This window comes from Lissotriton helveticus, chromosome 2_1 (genome assembly GCF_964261635.1).
Source record: "Lissotriton helveticus chromosome 2_1, aLisHel1.1, whole genome shotgun sequence".
Lineage (NCBI taxonomy): Eukaryota > Metazoa > Chordata > Amphibia > Caudata > Salamandridae > Lissotriton > Lissotriton helveticus.
In genome coordinates this window covers 1151478841-1151498933 of record NC_136059.1, presented here as the reverse complement: position 1 = coordinate 1151498933, position 20093 = coordinate 1151478841, and the positions used below count along the sequence as shown (strand labels likewise).

The following is a 20093-nucleotide window of genomic DNA, read 5'->3' as shown; positions in this document are numbered from 1 at the left end:
GCCCACCATTAAACCAGGGCTATCACTGTGCCACAGCTGGATGCCCAACATACATCAGTTATGGCCATTGTTATGGGAGAAGCGGTTGCCACTCTGTCAGGAATGGCTAAAAGCAGGCCAGTCATGCTCTTAATATGTCAGTGATGGCAGCAAGTATGTAATTACTAGACTTGTATGCCCAAAATAGTCAAGGACGAAAATATTACAGCTATGCAGAATTATACCATGAATGGGCATAATTGCGTCAGAGATAAAACTCTTATGATGGAGACCAGCATTCATATTTGGCAGTCCTTGATGCTAGGAGTAGCTTTAAGGAATCAACATTGTTTATTTGGGAAGGACACAATGCCACACACCTACACAAAAATGAATGTGATGATTTTAATTTTCTCTGCCCTGGAGGCATACTCTCTTCTCCTCAGCTCTTTGGTTGATCATGCTCCCAACTAACACATTTTCACTTTAGTTCTTGCAATCACACACTTTGGTGGGTCAGCCCTGTTTACTGCTGCTACTATTCTTTGATGTCACACACAGTGCGACTGATGGAGCAGGGCGGTTACATGGCCATTCTCTTTCTTAGGTATTTTTAAAGTGGTTAAAGATGGTTCATGTGACAGACCCATAGGCCAATGCTGCAGCTTCCACATGCTTCAACTCCCTCTGCATACTCAGTAAGACCTTCAAATGGACCCAACCCCCTAATCCAGGAAGACCGTCACCCATGCACTCATCATCAGCAGGCTGGACTACGGGAACGCCCTCTTAGCCGGAATCAACAAATCTCTACTCCACAAACTTCAGACTGTCCAGAACGCCGCAGCCAGACTCATCCTCAGCATCCCATGATAAGACCACATTACCCAGCATATACGAGCACTCCACTGGATCCCCATAGAAAAAAGAGTGACCTTCAAGCTGCTCACACATACCTATAAAGCCCTCTACAACACCGGACCCCAATACCTTAACTAAAGAATCTCCTTCTACACCCCCAAAAGAAACCTCCACTCCGCTGACCAGGCCTTGGCCGAAATCCCCTGCATCCACAGCTCCAGGACAGGAGGCACACCTTTCTCCTACATCATGGCCAAGACCTGAAATGAGCTCCCCCTCAGCATCAGATGAAGCCCCACACTGAAAGCATTCAGGAAGAGCCTCAAGAACTGGCTTTTCGAATGACCTGAGCTGCCCAAAGCCCCCCCCCCACACACACACTCCCCCAGTGATAGGCCACCACAGTGTGTGTTTGAGTGTCATCAGCAGGCCCTGCCATTGGTTTGGCTGTCTGTAACTCTTAAGGGTAGTGAAATGAGCAGTGCTGCCTTCTTTAATATACACAGAATCTCTCAGATTGGCTTGGCTTGGCTTCACCTCTGAGAGCTACTTTGAGGGTGCTGGTGAGCTACCAGTATCTCCCGAGCAACTGGTTGGAGACGCCTGCACTAGATTGATGATAAGGGATAGGAGTGAGACTTCAGTTTTTGTTGTATGAGATGAGGGAATTTCTAGCCTGCTGTTATGTCTATCCATCATTTGTGCCTCAGTTGGTCTGATGACAGCCAGATGCAGAAACCCCTCATTCTGACATTGTGACATTGTGGATGCTCCAGTTTAGAGACACCCCAGCGCTACCTGCTTTGAGAGGCATCAAAACTACAGAAAGGCTGAATCTGGAGAGCGGCTGAGGGTACAAGAAAAAAGAACTACCCAAACTGGTTCTGTACTGAAAGACAACGGATCCAGACCCTACGTTTAGAAATGGTGCATAAAAGTGGGACTAAACCACCTCTCTTTGTTCCAGTTCCTTTATAACGAGGAATGGGATTGCTCCACAGAGTGCTTGAAGGACTGCTGTGCAACTTGGCCTGGTGACTGACTGGCAGATAGTCTCCCAGAATTGAAAGGACATCACCTGAAGTCTGCATTTTAAGCAGAAGTAGCTGAGGATCTGCCTAAAGTGCCTAGAAGCATGCCTTAAAACAGAGGAAATTAGTCTCAACTGGGACTAAGGGACATCAAGAGAGATCTTACTAAGAGGGTGCTAAGTGCACCTAATGCTGCAGAGATTTTCTCTGGTCTCTCACCACTGGTTCGGGTAGCAATTGTCATCAGTTCATTTGCGTCAGCCAATGCCATCGGCCAGGTGGGGCTGCATCTGCCATGATTATCACATTGGACCTATTAGGTCTGCAACTGCCATTGGCTCAGTCAGGGCTGCATCTGCAGTAATTCTCTCATTGGCTTTTCCAGGGCTGCAACTGTGATTGGCCCATGAAACTTTGGGAAGTTGTTGAGTACACTCCTGCGAAGGTTTCTGGCATAGGATTATTTTAAATATCGGCCCCCAGGGCCACAATAATCTTTCGAATACTGATGTACGCACAAGACGGAAAAACAAAAAATCGTGTATCCACAAGCACTCGAATAAATAAATAGAATTAAAACAGCATTCATCCGATCACCAGGAAACTTTGGAAAGTTGTTGAGTACACTCCCGCAAAGGTTTCTGGCATAAAAATGTTTTAAATATCGGCCCCCCAGGGCCCTCATATCTCTTTCGAATACTGATGTACGCACCAGACGGAAAAACAAAAAATCGTGTATAGAAAAGCACTCAAATAAATAAATAGAATTAAAACGACACTTTGAAATGTTTTCCGTATTAAAATGAATAAGTTTCAATAAAAATGACACAATGGAAATTTAATGTTATCATAACGAGTTTCCTTGAATTTCCTTTCTTCGGAGATCGCAGCAATGAGCGACGGGTAAGCTAGTAAACTATAAATCATTGCGGGAGGACCGATGCGAAATGTATGAGAGAATACCACACCTTGTGAGTTGTTTAAGAGGTGCTCCTTCTGAACAGACAGGCTTTGTTGGCTGTCTGAGACACAGGCATTCACCACGCAGGATTCATTTATAATTCCCTGCAATAATATGTATGTAGCAAGTAAGCCCCACCCACTTAACCGACCCCTGAAATGGTGGAAATATTTTCTTCTCTAGATTAACAAAACCATTAAACATGCGTCAGGAGATTTCCAAGTACTGGCTGAAAATATAACTTAAATGCACATGTCTGCATATATAACTTAAATGTGAGTAAAATGAAATACATCTCCATAATGTAGCTCTTAGGTAGTGCAGATGACTGATGCAACATGCAATAGAGCAATCCAGACCATCTGAGCTGGTCAAAAGCGCTCCTTCAGAACAGGGGAGCAGATCTATGGTGGTTTACAGAGCAGGTGCCAGTCACAGCATTTTGGCCTTACTTAAACGTTGACAGATGGAGCGCTACGTCACAAACGTGGCAGATGTCCGTTAACCCTGGGCGAAGTACTACACTACGCTTGCGTAGTTTGCAAAGTTTGCACTACTTCGCACTACGCAAATTGCACGTTGCACAGTGCAAACACACGTAGCGTAGCATAGCGGTCATTTTTTGCTTGATGGCGGTCCTCAACGTCAAGTTGGTGACCACAAGTGAGCAAAATAACATCTCGGGGAGACTTTCCTTGTCCGCGATCAGCTACATCAAGTTGCCTGTCGCGAGCATGGAAAGTAAACCTCCCAGCGAAATTCTCAACGTGGGGAGGTCAGGTTTCTCATTGGAGAGGTGTGGCGCCGCGGCCAGGGCGACTGACACTGGAATCTGGGGATCAGGGTTCGATCCCCGGCTCCGGCGGCAGATTAGCCCAGCACCATGTGACTCTGGGCAATAGCTCGCTTAATCTTCCTGACGGCCCCCAGCGCCTAGAGACCCTTACGGGTGACTGTGCGCTTTACAAATGTGGATTATTATTATTATTATTATTATTGCGAGTGGTCGCGTATGCTCGTGACCGCTCACGATGAGAAACTACCAGTCCGCGTTGAGAAAGCTGCCACTCGAGTAGAAATCTACTCGAGCAGCAGAAAATGACCGCCTGCACAGTGCAAGATGTGGTTTGCACTGATTGCACAGTTCGGACATGCATTCGGCACTGTGCAATCAGTACGAACAGCATTTTGCACAGTGCACTACGCAGTTCGCGTAGCTACGCGCAGCTCGTGTAGTGCGAAGTGCACTTCGTGATGCTACACGTAGCGCTACTACGCGAACTACGCCAGGGTTAGTTTCCGTGCCTATGTTATAACTGTTTTATATCCAGTGGGATTCGTAATACAGCAGATGGGATATCCATTATGTTTTGACAGAGAGTATCACCCACCAAACTCTGTATAAGGCCCACTGTTTGGTACTTCATCTTCGAAAACATGTAAGCTCCCTATGACTGGAATAATTGTTCTCTTCCGAAGAATGGGAAAATACATGGAGAGTCCCGGTCTGACAGGCTGAAAAACATAACAGAATTTGAGTAAAGGGAGCTGCATCTACAATAACACATTGAGGAAGGACTGGCGTAACTTGTGAGTGTTTGTTGCGGGGTCTTTAAAATGGCGCATTCTGAGCGTAAACTAAGTCCTATATTTGCTGTCTGATCCAGAGACACGTACCTTGTTATTTATGAGCAGCATTCAATTGGAAAGAATATTCTGCTCCTAAGGATGACAGCAACTATTAAAAACCTGGGTGTAAGGACATTGCAGTCAGGCAGAACAAGTGACTGACAGCACAGCTATCTAAAATGTGAATAAACAGTACTGTGTGTGGCATAAAACATTTCAGAAGGATTCATGAAGCACGTGAGGGCGCAAGGCACACCCTGGGGATATTTACAATAAAATGTCAGAGCGCGGTGTTACTCCAAAATTATTAACTCCGCGCTCTGGCATTTTTTTAACGCAGGGATGCGCCGTATTTATAAAAATACGGCGCACCCCTGTGCTCCCCCTGGCGCTGGTGCTAAAAAAGTTGCCTAGCTCCAGTGCAGGCACCCTTGCACCATGCTGCAAGGGTGCCTGCGCTACAGGGGCGATTGTTTATGTACGGGAAGGGACACCTTCCCACACATAAACAGTCTTTATAGGTGGTTTGCTGTTTCTATGTCTGCTGCATTCCAAAGAGAAAATACGAGCAGAATTAATCATTTCTGGTTGTATCGCCATCCTAAAACCAGATTCTATCTGGCCTTAGTTTTTGAAATTCTACCATCCTTTTAAATATAGGGCAGCGTCAAAAAGCAATGGGTGTTGCAGCGGAACGACTGCCACACCCATTGCATGCCCCTTTTACTCAAAAAGGTTAAGCCACGTTAAGTGGCTTAACGCTGCCTTGTAAATAAAGGGAGAGGGATATTGCCACCAGACCATTACTAAAAGGTGAGGTTTAGTGCCAACATTCCCTTGTAAATATAATTCTACATCCCACATTTATAATGGGAAAAATTATAAAGCAAAGCCAAAAACGTAGGTGTTGATGACTTGTTCTTCCTGACAAGAGACAACTTGAGCCCACGCTGATATTATAGAGTCCTGTGAGGGGTGCCCCGTGTTGTATTTATATCTGTGCCCCCAGTCTGCACATATCCCTGCGCATCCTGTGCTCCTCTGATGCACACCTCCTTGTGCTCACCAAATGCACAACAATCGGTTCTCCCCCGAACACAGCGTTCATTGATCTGGCGAGGAACATCAGCAATGCTCCTTTGAGGCACATCATCGCTCCCCGGAGGTGCATCCGCCAGTACTCTTCTGAGGTGCGTCATTGCCCGTGCTCTCCTCGTCACGCTGTGCTTCTCACGTGAGCATCATCCTGTTCCTCCTCCTATGCATTACCTTGCCCCCCCCCCCCCCCCACCCCACACGCAATACCGTGCCTTCAAGAATAGTGTGTGCGTTCTGGCATGTGGGCGTTGGAGTGAGCACATACTTCAGGCTTAATACTGCTTTGTGTATGGATCTGTGTGTAAAAGTCTTGTGCCTCTTTGTGCACGCACTGCACAAAAACTAAAGCTTGTTAGTTTTACTTTGGGTGTGGATGGCTTATTACTAATGTAGTTACCTTGCAACTTGGGAGCCAAGCATGACATCTCCTTCCTTCATTACTTGTTGGCTGTATGGCCTACAAGGAGAAAAACAAAAACAGTCACTCTTCCGGTCTGTTCACGTGCACAGCCCAGGTGAATTTGCTTCGTGCGCGTTATATACGTTTAGGATTGGCCGTCATGCATTTTTACTCAATATTTATATCGGGCGTTTAATAATAACATGGCCTTAAATGCATTTCTCTCAAGCACTGTTTTATTTCGTATTATATCAATGCGGGGAGTAGGATGCGCAGTTCTCAGTAAAGGGTGCACTGAAACCCTGGGTTCAGAGTAGCGCCAAACGTCACGCGGAAGAGAAAGGTGGGAAATCCTGTTCGGTGTGGAGGGGGAGGACTGGATTAACGGAAACCTAGGAATACCATACGTTTCTTCTAAAGTGGGTGTCCCGACAAGGCAAGGGGGAGGTATTTAAGGTAAGAGCGCTCCATTAGACACATGCTCTTCACTCCATGTGCAGGAGGGGTGGGCCTTAGGCCTCAAAGTCCTTGAAAGCCCCCCCCCCTCTCCTTTCCTCTTGGAAGTTGTTTCATTGTTCACGAACAAACACAAGCCAGGGAACCACCCAACAACAGACACCCAAACTGGGACACCCGATATCTGACTGAAATAACAGCCGCCATCCACCCTGTGCACAGTGCTTAATTTGAGGCAGTGGATGCAGGTGGGGCCCACCGGCACCCAGTTTTGAGGACTAGCACTTATTTTTCCTCATCAGAATTTGATCCAGAGCACGAGAGAGAACAGCAAACAAAAAGGAGGAAAGAAGGAGGAAGACAAAGATAGAGAACAGCGAAAAGGGGTGAAAGCAGAAGCACATATGGAAAATAACCTGCGCGAGTGAGATTTGAAAGGTAGTGATTGTGGATGGAATAAAGAGGAATGAAGTGGGTTAAAGACCATGCCGCCTTGATATTTGGCACCCCGACTTGAGCAAAACCATGGGCCCTGGAACTTATTATTTTTCAAATTAAGTACTGCCACTTCACCTCAGACACTCATTCCTTGAGGCCTTCACACAATAGAGACGTTGCTTTTCACAGGGCTACCATATTCACCACATGATCCTCCCACCCCACATCAGGATCTGGGACAAAGTCATGATAGCAAACTAGGGGCCAGATTCAGGGCAATCCTGATTTGGGGTTCCGAGCTGAGGGAAAACTTTGCATCATTGATTTTTTTCCAAGCAGGTTTCGCACAGCTAAAACCTGGAAACATCTGAAATGGGGAAGGGGATTAGTAGAAAGGAGGGAATCTTGCAAGCTTGCTGCCGATGATCCTTGCATTTGCCGCCCCTGCTGCAAACTCATGTGAGTGCGAGGGGGGAGGGGGATTGTAGCCACCCTCAAAACTCTTGCCCGCCGGGGCAGACCGCCCCCTCCACCCCCCTTGCTACATCACTGTTTGAGGACTAAGGGGGCTGCTGCGGGAAGACCTCGGGTCAGGAGAATACCTGTGGCTATATGAGAGGTCAGATGAAGGACCCTGTAGCTAAGATACCGCCAAGTACAAGGACACGAGGAGGCATTTCAGCCAGATGCAGTGGCGAGTTGTAACAAACTCCCCTGGAAATTGACATTATAATGTTGGGGCTAGGAGGCTCCACAAGGGTCTTCCTAAGGGCTGGAGCATACCGCCAGGAGCAAAACAAAGCAAACTATGTTTAAAAGGCCCACAGGACCAGAAATATCATTAGTACAAGTGGCCACTCATGCAGCCTTTCCCAATTTCCTTGAAGACTGGGGGCCCTAGGCTATGAAAATCATTACCATGACCCTAGTTAGCACAACTATACAAAGTCCATGGCATATTCCTATTAGGGGTGAGAGGAACCACTGAAGCATCTACCCTGCCTGGTATTCCCCAGGCAGACCTGCCAGTGTGCCTTTGTGCGGGGTGGGCAAGCATCACTCCCCACTCCAGGAACCAGGGAGAGCAGGGCAATTGTGAGAAGAGGAAGAAGGCCACCAGGAGGAGAGTATGGGGCAGGCAGGCAGCTGGTCTAGAGATCTGGGTGGCTAAGCAGCTGCTATGTGGGCTCACACGATTAGGTATGAGTGCCCATGGTGGAGCAGGAATACCTGTCTGGATCAGCATTCCCCAAATGGTGCATCAAAAAGTGTGAAAACAAAAGAAAAAAGCACACAAGAAAACAAAAATCCATTGGCCTGCAGCTGCATCTTCAACTCAAGCCCATGGTGGGAAGGGGTACCCCACAAGCCCTGACTGGGACATACAAAAATTTGTGCATCTGATGTTTGGTACTCGCTGAGGGACTTTAAACGCTTTGGGGGAGTTGCCAAGACCTATTCAAGTCCCCTAAAGGAGTCCCAGTGTAAGGAGAAAGTGGCACCCTTGATCTCCTGGGGGACTAAACTAGCGACCAAGGGAGGAGGTTTAAGCTGAAACCAAGTACTTCCAGGGTTAGGCTTACATATAGCCTTCATGAATGGGGGTTCTAGCCAGTTCCTGGACCATTAGACGTTGCTAAGCAACCCGGTTCAACAACATAGATTTGCTTTTCAACAAAATGTTCACTGATGTACTATGTGCTATTGAAAGCGTGTTCAAGCCAAAGACAGGAAGCATTCATAATTGTGGTAACATCTTGCAAAGTTAATTTGTTGATTGTATAGTGAATGCCCTGTAACAAAGCCGGTAGTCCTAACTTTTTGTAGCTGCATACCACATGATGCTCTTGGCTTCAGGGGCAGATCCCCTGCTATGATGGAGGAGTGTTGCCCCACGGCTTTTAGGCAGTGGGAAGCAGAAACATAAAATGATAATAACTTTGCGTTATTATTATTTTAGGCTGCTTCCTTCTGCTTTGCGGGCGGGTGAGTGGGTGGGTCTGCTCTGCTCTTGGAGCAGGACTCGGAAGGAGTGGATTGCCCACTCCTAAGTGCGCAATAACTGTGTGGTCGGCCCGCTCGGGCCACACAAACCAGTCATGCGCACTTTCTCCTTCTCAATGCAGGCTCCATTACAGCCTGCATGGAGAACATGACCACCCCTACAGCCCCTAGCTGACTGCCATGTCACGGCACCCAGACCAATCACAATGCTGCATTGCAGCGTTGTGATTAGCTTAGGGGAGGGAGCGTGGCTGCCTGCTCCCCGTCAAAGACGGAGGCAGAAGAGCAGGAGCAGAGAAGACGTGGGACCTGGCCTCAGGTAAGTCTTTTTTTTAAATTCCCATACCTAACACCCCCACCCCTAACCCCCGCCCCACCACCCGCAAGCCTTGCCGGCAGCCACTGCTAGGCATGTATGGAAGAGAGTGTTGTGGCTTTAAGAGTTAGAGTCTGCTAGTGTGCAAACAGTTAAAGTTCCCAATGCTACAGAGTCTAGTGTACATTTACAGGGTTAGTGGACGTCTATGACCTTTCTTTAGTACACACTTCCTGTAGTTAACCATGCCCTTCACGGGTTGGTCCGATTCGTTTTCCCAGCTGTGATTGTCTATATATTTCTAATTTTCTGACAATGATTTAATTTTGCATGTACTAAAGTAGTTTTCCTTTTTTATAGAAAAAGCACAGGAAAGACATTGATTTAATGGGTGCTTTTGTTGCTTTCCTAAGTTCTGAGTTCCCAGCCCACAGCACTTCCCTGAGTAAGCATTAGACTCCACTATTCTGAACATCAAGTGCTAAAAGGGGTACTTGGTCCCAGTTTGGCAGGTTGCAGGACAAGGGCTCCTGGGCACCAGACGCAAAAGTCGCCCACTGCCTCCATTGGCTTCAGTAACTTATGAACGGCCTCGGATCCTCCGACCTGCCTTTCTCAAAAACTCTTTCTCAGAACCCCTTAACAATGACTAAATCATTGCTGAGAAAATAAGTGTTCCGGACTCTTTCATTTGCCAGTTTTATCTACTGCCAACCCTTTTGTTCTCAGGAAAGACCATGTGCAAAGCCATCACCCATCAGCTTCAACATCAGAAAATGATTAACACTTATTTCATAACTGCTAAGTGGGCTTTAGCCAACTTAATTGCTTTGTGACTTGGGGGAGAAAGTAAAGTGACATTCATCCTCCCTTAATTCTCGGGCCCTTTATACACAACTGCTGTAGATACAATAAAATGTGCAGGACGACAAGGAGAAGTAGTGAACTGAGTCCAATCATACTTGCATGGTAGCTGGATATTTACCCTACTCAAAGAGCACCACTTTACCTCCGATGTGCCATCCCTTCAAATTTCGATTTACCTTTCTTACAAAGTGCCCCTAAAAACAGACATAACTAATCCAAGTACTTGAGAGTTCACATTCGCATCTGCAGCAAATAGTTAACTCTGCTAAAAAAAAAATAAGGAAAATAAACTGTATGAGATTTGGGGAAGCTTGGTTGACATTGAACCAATGCATGTCAGCATGCCTTTTTTACACAGTGAAGGACTTTGCTGTGTTACGTGGATTTTACATCATTCTAGGGCCTTTTCCAAATAGTCCTTCACTTAACTGAGGTGGTGCCTTAAGTAAAGTAACTAATTTTTAAACACACTTGGAGGATGTGACGAACTACAGAGGTCCTAATTTCCTCAATAGACTGTCAAGCAGAGCCAAAAACCATGAACTTTGCATTCATTTATTGCAACCTATTCCAGTACACACACCATCAGTTACTGTAGCTGAAAAGTGCACACACTTGACAACAGTTATGCACTTTAAAATGACATAGCACGGAATTACACGGTTCCACTCCCCAAAAGGCAGCAGAGAAGGAACATGTGGTGGACACACCGTGAAAGTAAAGATGCGGTAGAATCTGTATTTGCTAGCATACCTGATTTTAAATGGGTATGGTACTTTTTTCAGGACTGCCACCAGGTAGCTCACATTCCACAACAACGCAAGTTGCGATACTCATGGGGCCTTTAGGTTGTACTCCTTATTAGTCATATGGCAGGCTTGTCCCACTTCCTTTGAACCTTTACAACTGATCTGCTATTTGACATTTGAATATGACTACTGCTATAGGATAATCAATACCTTGTCACAGTGGGTCGCAAGCAGGGGTGGGAGTTCAGTCTGCGAGTTTTGGGGGCGGCGGCCTTTCCCCAAGCCCCCCTGAACTTACCTGCAGCCGTCTCAGGGCGGCAACAACAGGAATCGCCAGCACCCCCCACGTTCCCACATGCCGCCGCAGGCGGCAAACTCTGGGCCGCAGGTGGCAAAAGGTCTTGCTACGCCACTGCCTTGTCATGCGCACCATGTACCTCACCCTTCCGGGTTGTATCGCAGTAGCATTATACTGTATACCTTTTTCTCAAATACAATAAAAATATTTGAACAATTTGAACACAAAAAAAAGAACACAAGGAATTAAAGAGTTATGTGAAGAAACTGAATACAATGCAGATGAAGGGAAGGTAGGTAGGTAAGGGTAGGGAAAGGGAAGAGGGGGAAAGGGAACCTGGAATTTGTATCGCTAGGTGGCTACTCAGGCTCATCAAAGGAATCTTCACATGATAAAAGATAACTTTATTACAACTGAGTAATCAGCTGTTACTTATTATAAGGTAAATGCACATTGCCTTTGAAAAGCTCATTACTTTTATATAGATGTAACAAAAATACTTTACACCCTGATTCAGTCTGGTTATTTGTTGAAATCTGCTAGTTATGCAGCAGACAGAGGAGTACATGACAAATGTGTTTGATCCATAATTGCATAAGTCAAGTGGTCATGATTATTCAGTTGTGTACATTAGTAACAGGTATTTGTGTTTGGAATAGGATATCCTAGGAGGTGATTGTTGTGCAATCAGGGCCGGACTGGGAACACAAACCGACCCTGGCAATTAACCCCTTTGTTGCGCCCGTCGGCCAACGGCTGTCGCTGCGCATGTCCGTTGGCTGATGCGGCCCCGCCCACTTAATCAAACCGCCGCACCATGGTGGAATTGCCGCCGTGGTTAAGCGGTTAAGTCTGCCCGGCCGTGGGGGGTGGGGTGGGGCTGGTGGGAAACACCGCTGCTGCTTTTGGTACAGGGGGCCTATATAGCAGCACTGCTGCAAAACCAGCCCCCACCGGTCCAAAACCGGCCCCCACCCTTCCGGGAAAACACCCGGTGCCCGCTACAGCCAGTTTGACCCTGTGTGCAATGTGTTAACCATTCTGAATTACGTACCAAACAATAGAGGATACACGCAATAATAGTGGAAATCATTCCCCATTTCAATATTCACTAACTGCACATGTGAACTATCCATTCTCCTGATTTGCCCCCGTTTCGCCTTGGTGAAAATCAAAAAGGCAAAAACACCTGAATACTTAATTTATGCACTAGCTGTAATAGAGAGTCAGGCACGTAGTATTTGCTCATGCATAGATGCAAAGGTTATGACAGTGGAATGTTTGAGTTATCGCCCCTCTTATATTAGTAGATTCATGGTTTTGACACGTCTAAGGTTAAGTTGATAGTAAAAAAGACTTTGGGCTGTGCTCAGTAGAGCGTATACCCCCAACTACAGTGTTGTGTCTTTGTCTCACACCAACCTGACACTACAAAATGGCAATGGAGGCGAGTATCTTTTCATGTGCGTGTTGTTTATTTTGCAGGTTTATATAGCACAAACTCGAACTGAAGGTATCAGAACCCTTTACATGAGCACCAGTTGCATTGCAAATAGACACATGCCTGAGGAGTGTGTGTGAAACTGAACACCAGAATGTGGGTGTTGCTAGCCAGGATGGGGCAGCAAGCAATTGAAGAGTGGGCCAAGAAAACAGCGGTGGCCCAGGTGTGATGTCTCGTTCAAGAGCTGTTTTCACCCAAGGCCTATGGTGACTGATGAGAAACAGTAGACATGGGGCTGGGTGGGGGCGACCACGTGGGTGAGGAGTCAGTCGCCTGAATGCTGAGATTGGCTGACCCGGATTGGCTCCAAGGGGTGGAGGCGTGGTATGGGTGTATGCTCACAAGAGGTCGCACCATCATAAAGGCCCCTTCAAGAGCAGTGTTTCCCAAACTGTGGGTTGCGACCCTTGGTAGGCTATGAAAATACAAGTTATAAATAAAGATGTTTTTACATCCTGTCACATTTGCTGCACTTCAAATGTCAGGCTATGTCTTCTGACAAATTGCTGCTTATGTGTTTTTTAACATGGGGATCGATGTTTACAAACTTTTCTCACTTTGCAGTCAAAGAGAGCAAAGTAAAGTGGATTATGTGATAGTCTTGCTGGGGTACAAAGTGTGTGAAAGGAAAGGCTGTAGAATGTAATTTTGTTGTAATACACAACATGTAAATACCACTGGCGTAACAAAACTTGACGGTGCCCCCCTGCAAGGTACATGGAGGGGCCCACCCCGAACTCAATCAAGAGCTCTCAGGCCAGAGTACTGTGCTGAGGGGAGCCCCTAGAGCTTGGGGTCCCCCGCACCGCAAAGGTTGCGGGGCCCTGCGTTATGCCACTGGTAAGTCCTGTAAATGAATTGTACACATTCAGCGGTTTGGAAAGCATAAATGAAGCACATTATTGTGAAATTCTGAAGTGTGATCAAAACAAAACAACACTTTTACTTGGTGATGTGCAAATGATAAATATTAATTGAAACCCTATTTCTACACATTATTATTTGTGTGCAATATAGTTTTATCTGTATAATAGTATGTCTGTTCAAATTAAGTGGCCATTTCAATAGAAAATGTTCTGCCTGTAAATGATAATGTGCTACCACAGGATGCTTTAGTTACAGTAAAAATGTGCTCACCTCATGTCCAGTAAAGGTAGGTAGAGATTTGTCAGGCTAAAAAGTTAGTCGTGGTTCTGAAAGGTTTGGGAAGCACAGCTCTAGAGGGCTTACCATCATAGAGAGCTGAAACAGAAAAACAGTGAATCCTGGCACGGGGGAACATTTTGAAAACAGATAGTGCCATATGGAGGGAATAACACGGAAAAAAAGAAGTAAAAACTGGAAAATGTCAATGTAATGTTGCTGCCAGAGTCCCAGTTCAAAGCAATGGAGTGATAACAAAGAAAAGCTGGGTAGAGACTGAAAACCCAGGCATGAACTAAAGCAAAGGCTTCACAGACCCCAGAACGGAGAGAGTGATGGCTCTAGCACGACTTCAGTCCCTACTATAGAGCTATTCACTGTTGCAGGCCTGCTCCCCCTGTAAAGGCTCCCACGTAGGAACTATGTGCGGAGGGGCTAGGTTAGAAATTTGGTTTGCAGCCAAGGGCGAAGAGGACAAATGCCCTTTACTGCTATAGTTGGCAGGAGAAAGAATTTGTAAACTCTCATGTAACCTGCCAGAAGATGGGCTCCCACACACTATTTAATTATTTATTTTATTTTGAAGGTTTTATATAGCGCGAACAAGATCCTTGAAGATATCAGAGCGCTTTATAATCAGCGAGGCTAGTTATACATAACAAAGAAAGAGGGAAAAATCACGGGTAGCATAACAAATCAAAAGGAAATTCTATGCAGGAAAGATCACGCATGACATGATCAGTTCATGTACAGGGAGAAAAGCGTAGAGTACAACGACAGGAGCATCATAGTTATTAAAAAAGTCCCGGGCTGAGAAAGGGATTGGGATGTACAGTTGGATCTTTAACGCGGAGAGACAGAATAGCAAGGGAACAATTGAATCTCAGACAAACTTAGCTTATAATCAGGTGAATTTTGCCATGAGAATTGCTTTAACTTCCTTTTTGAAAGAGATGGTAGAAGTATTCAGTCTGATTTCTGGTGGAAGAGTATTCCATATCCTTGGCGCCATGCCCGAAAAGGATCGTTTATATGTTTTTTTCTTTTTTTTTTTATCTTTGAGGTTTCAGTAGTAGGTTATCTGCACTCCTTGAGGACCTTGACCCACTAGAGATTGTTAGTTTCTGTGCGAGGTAGCTGGGTGCGTTGCAGTGTAAGGCCTTATGCGTCATGCAGGCTATTTTGAGATGGATCCTTGCTTCCAACGGGAGCCAGTTTAAGGATTTTAAGTCTGGGGAGATGTGGGAGCTTCTTTTCGAGCCAGTGATGAGTCTTGCAGCGGCGTTTAAAGAGGCTCGCAGGGGAGCTGTCAAACAATTGTCAAAGCCCTGAATGGTCATTTTGAACCCCTGGCTGCCATGGCTAATCCAGAGTATGAGAGGTTCCTCCTGAGGTAGGCATGTCAGGCCCAGAACAATCCGTAGATGCTTTCTACGCTAGACTGAAAGAGATGACCAGTACAAGCACTTTGCTTGACAAAATGGAGGAACTTTGTGTAGTTCATTCAGGACTGTGCATCAGAGAGGCTAAGAGAACAGATCCAGGAAACAAGGAAGTCTATACAGGACATTCTGACATTAAGGAGGTCCAAAACTTGGTGAAGTTCCGAGCCTCACACATGGAAGCTGCCCTTCTTTTTATCAAGGTAGCAGCAGTCAATCAGACCCACAGCTCAAAGAACAAGGAAGAAAGAAGCCTGTAACAGTGGACATTCCAGAGAGGAGCATTTCCCCAGCTGGGTGAGTGCCCAGCAAATGAGAAGAAATGCTCAGGCTGCATAAAACGAAGGGCCTGATTTAGAGTTTGGCAGATGGGATACTCTGTCACAAAGGTCATGGATACCCCAGCCCACCATATTACGAGTGCAATATAGTCAGTAGCATTTATAATACAGAGGACGAGATATCCGTCATATTTGTGATGGAGTGCCCCATCCTCCAAACTCTAAATCAGGCCCTGAATCATTTTGTGAAAGTGTGCAGGTCCGAGGGCACAATGAGGACTGCTGGCATTAAGGTGGGGAACAAATCATATCCTGACCCACGGGGGCAGGTTGAGGATGACATGGGCAATGATGAAGGGTAGAAATTAATACATGTGGTGCCTGCCATAGACCAGTCCATTACTCAGGCACAGCCCTCGACAAAATGCCAAAAGCTTATAGGGATAACACCCATAAATGCCATTATTGACACTGGTGCCTTGATTAACTTTATGGCTCAGGACAAGTTCAACTTGTTGACACCCTGTCCAGAACTTACAAAGACTACGGTAAGGGTGTTTGCCTATGGACTTTCAACCCCCCCTCAGCTAGCTGGCTTGTTCATAACAGACATTAGTCATGAGCAAGAGACTGTGCACCCAAAAATATTTGTTACACATGGAAGAGCTTGAATGCTGTCGAGCTGACAAGTGGCAGAAGGCCTGAAACTTATTGAGTTTGCTTTCTGCATTCACATGGCCAAGGAGATTGGGTGTCTCTGTGAAAAGACTGTACAACTTTACATCAACAAAGTGGCACACCCAAAAGTCTCCTGGTCGGCAGTGGCTGCCCCATTTCCTGTTGCTGACGTTCGCTGCACTCGTTCTCTCGCCCCCGCCCCTGCTGTTGCGGTCTGACGTCTAATGGCATACGCCAGGCCACCGAGGCTGATGGCGGTGCCAATGGAGCCAATGGGTAGCCGGAGCTCGCATTTTCAATCCTGAGCTTTTATGGATATCAGATCTTACAGTATCCAAAGGGAATAGAAAACTTTTATTGATGCTGGGTAACGAACCTGGGACCAGCACAGCCTCTCTCCTGAATGTTACAACTCTGCAATGTTAAGATCTAATATCGTCTACTACTGTCTGCTGGACTGTGAAAAGGCTGGAGGCAGGTGGGTCTGCTTTATAAAGAGCTGCAGGAGTGTCTCACCTTCTCCAAGCCTACGCTAGAGCATATGCTAAGCCTAATTCATGCGGACCCCAGTCATGTGACAGCAGCATCCTAAACCCACCACTACGGTACCCACAAAGCAGTGAAACAACGCCTCACGAAGTTGAGTAGCTGTATGGCAAGAGAAACAATTGGAAAATCTCGCAGGCTCTGCTGTTTTTTCTTTCAAACCTGAGCAGATGGCTGAAGGAAGGAGAACAGCTGGAGTTGTTTAACCACTGATGTTAAGTAATGAGGAAGAGGAGGCAGAAGAAATTCAGAACTCCCTATCAACTCCTAGGGTCTCCTAGAGCTTAACTGATTCATCACCCCAGCTAGCGCTAATATCACCAATTGGGAATGAGGAACTCGCTAAAGGAGAAGAGATGGAGCCTTCAGCAAAACATAAAACATTCCCGTTATTTAAAAAAAATCCCCTTAAGAATGCTCAGACTGATGTCATTGCAAAACAAGCAGCATGGGAAACAACAGGGGTTTTCACAAGGGTGCATTTGCCTCTGAGTCCTGTAATATCTTGGGATTTGGTTTTGCAAGACGTAATAGCTAGAAGCGGGTCTCGAAAAGAAGCAGAGGGGCCAAGTTCCATGATTAGGTCAAATCTGCAGACTCCAGAAGTACCGGCAAATAGGAATATTTCATCACAGGTCCCATGTCATCTAGAGGAGACTGAAATGGAGACAAAGGGTCGGTCACAAGAATTCTCCATCAAAACTTCCAGTGCTACCCAGGAACCACTACCGGAGCCCTAGAAAATAGTACTAGACATCATTCTAACTGAGATACGAGGACTAAAGGTTCAACAAGCTCTAGATATCGAAATGATAAATCAAAGGCTGTCCAAGATTGAAAATAATTTGATGACACTACCTAAGCGGATACAAGAAACTGAGCAAAGAATATCAGATATTGAAGATAAACTAGTACAAGTTCAAAATCATATTTTGCCGGAGCTAAACAAGATCTCGAACCTAGAGATGAAACTTCTGACTATGGAAAAACACTCAAGACGCTCGAATTTAAGATTAACGGGATTTCCAGAAGGAAGTGAGCCACAGGTCAAAACTCAGTATGTCCCACATCTCCTAAATATGCTAATAAAGAAATACATTTTACCTTCTGCTCCAGAGGATTTGACGATAATGCAGGTGCACAGAGTACCCTTTCAGCGAACTCAAGATGCCAAATATCTGCAAACTATTTTGTTGAACTTTTCCGACTTTTGGATTAACGATCAAATACTCTCGAGAGCTATTCAGCAGGAATCTTTTACTGTTTTTGATAATGTGACTGTGAAGGTTTTTTCTGATTTATCGGTGGCTTCAGCACGGCGCCGGAAGGGCTTCCAAGAGTTGGTACATGAGTTCAGGCTGTTGGGCGCCCAGGCTTCAGTAGTACAATCTATTAAACTAAACATTTAATGAAAAGGCCAATTCAAGTTGTTCGTATCTCTGACAGAAGCGCAATCTTTCATAAAATTGACCAAAAGCTGAAAATATGCCTAACATAAAAAGTAAGATCAATGGAGTTGGAAGAAGCTAGGTTGGGTGGGCATTGGATGCGATTCTATGCATCCTTAGAGGGGGGTTGTCACGAGGTGGAATGGAAGGGAGGTTTCCGCAGCATGGGAAGGGAGGGCGGAGGAGGGTGGTGAAGGGATGGGGATGCAGAGAAAAACGAGTAGGACACACTGGCTGCTCATTTTATTTTTTCAGGTGTTTAGTTATAGTGATAGAGTTAATATAGAGGCAAAGGGAAGATTGGAGCCAAAGCTCATTCTAGTTGGTAAATGATGTATAGTCTCAATATAATCACATGCAACGTCAATGGATTGCTGAATTATAGAAAAGCAGGACCTATGTTAAATTGACTGTCAGCATATTCTCCTCAGATTTTATTTATTCAGGAAACTGATTTTAAGTCAAACACTCCCAAAGTGCCTTTATCCAAAAAATATACCCGAGCTTATTTCACATCAGCGAATACAGTTGTTCGTAGGGTCGGTATAATACTAGTATGCAGAAGTGTGAAGTACACCAGATTAGCCGGGATTGCCAAGGCCGATGGATATAGTTAAAGATCAAGGTAGAAGCGACAGTGGTAATTCTCTAAAACTATTATGGTCCCTGATTTGACGATGATGGAACAATGCGATGAACAAGATTTTGTTCAAACTTGCAAAGTTAATCTTCCATAATAAAAGTAATCGAATTAATAAGCATGTGGTGAAATTACTAATCAACTTAGTAAACAAATTATTCATCAGAACACACAGGGTTAACTAATGTGCTTTATTTTGCAATCGCAAAGAAAAAAAAATAATACACTAACCATGTCTATTGTCTTTGTCAGTATTAAATGCGGCTGTTTAACTAATGGCATGTGCTTATTTTGTGTGCATATGTTATGTCTTTTCTGTGATAAAATGTTCGCGGAGATTTGTTCAGTTTAAAAGAAGAATGGTAAATATAATGCTGCTTTTGTGTGCTTTGCTAGGTAACATAATTAACTGGATTAATTAGTAAAGGGGGTGGGTAACAGAATGGGTCTCAATTCTTTAATTAATTGATGTCTTGTGTTTGTTTAATAATAGTTTCCGAGAGTGAGGCCTAAAGATCGTTCAGAAAATGGCTGACAGAGTGGCAGATACGAAAAGCTTGTCCAGAGTGGAGCCTTGTACATGCGCAGTTGTGAAGACTTTTACCATGCTGCCCTTAATGTTTGAAAAGCAGTTCTTTTGTTGTGCTGAACGTGCACTCGGAGGAAAGGCCCAAGGACAGGAATCCGAAGTGTCTGCCAAGGCTAGGAAGTTAGATTGTAACTCGAGAAGAAGGTATCATTTTTGAGGAAGCCGAATGACATGGAAATGAGAGACAATAGGGCTTAAGAAAAGCCTGGACTTGATCAAGAAAACGGTAGTGACCTAATATATTTATCGTGGACTGACACGGCATAGCCAATGAGAGGCTTGGATTTCTATGAAAATATGTAATTTGTAGAAAGTTTAGTTAGAAAGAAAGGTATAAAACCTGACATCGTGAGTAGAGAAAAATCCTTCTCGCTTTCCGATTCCTGGATGACGTGACGTGCTGTTGGACTCTTTGGCGCACGTAAGGACAGCAGACTTTAAATGCTTTTTCCTTTCTAGGTGAAGTGAGTTTTAGACAGGGAAATAGATTTAGGGAATGGAAACTGTTATTTGCTTTTAATTTGTGCTTTCTGATTTTGCTTTAAAAATGTCAGTCTAATAAGTCATTTCCATAATAAATGCTGCTTTCTTATTTGCTAATAAAATAAAGATTCTTTATGAAAATGCTCTTTCTTGAATAATAAAGTTAATAAAAATTAGATTTGAAAAGACAAGCTGGTCTTGTTTATTCATGGTCTAGTTACCATCAGTTGATCCATTTGCCTTAGTGGCTTA

General features: G+C 45.1%; 2 protein-coding genes across 3 annotated transcripts in view; both read right to left on the bottom strand.

The window, feature by feature from the left end:
- The window catches only part of LOC144818510 (prostaglandin reductase 1-like), a 413003-nt gene that overhangs the window by 265703 nt on the left and 127207 nt on the right, over positions 1-20093 (bottom strand). Inside the window, exon 4 of one of the 2 annotated variants that reach the window (XM_078675996.1) lies at positions 5957-6016. The exons of the other annotated variant lie outside the window; for it this stretch is intronic. Coding sequence (XP_078532122.1) covers positions 5957-6016 — 60 coding nt within the window. The remainder of the gene's footprint in view (positions 1-5956; positions 6017-20093) is intronic. 2 annotated transcript variants of the gene reach the window in all.
- Positions 1-20093, bottom strand: part of LOC144818511 (prostaglandin reductase 1-like) — a 1303604-nt gene that overhangs the window by 1156344 nt on the left and 127167 nt on the right. The gene's annotated exons all lie outside the window — the stretch shown is intronic.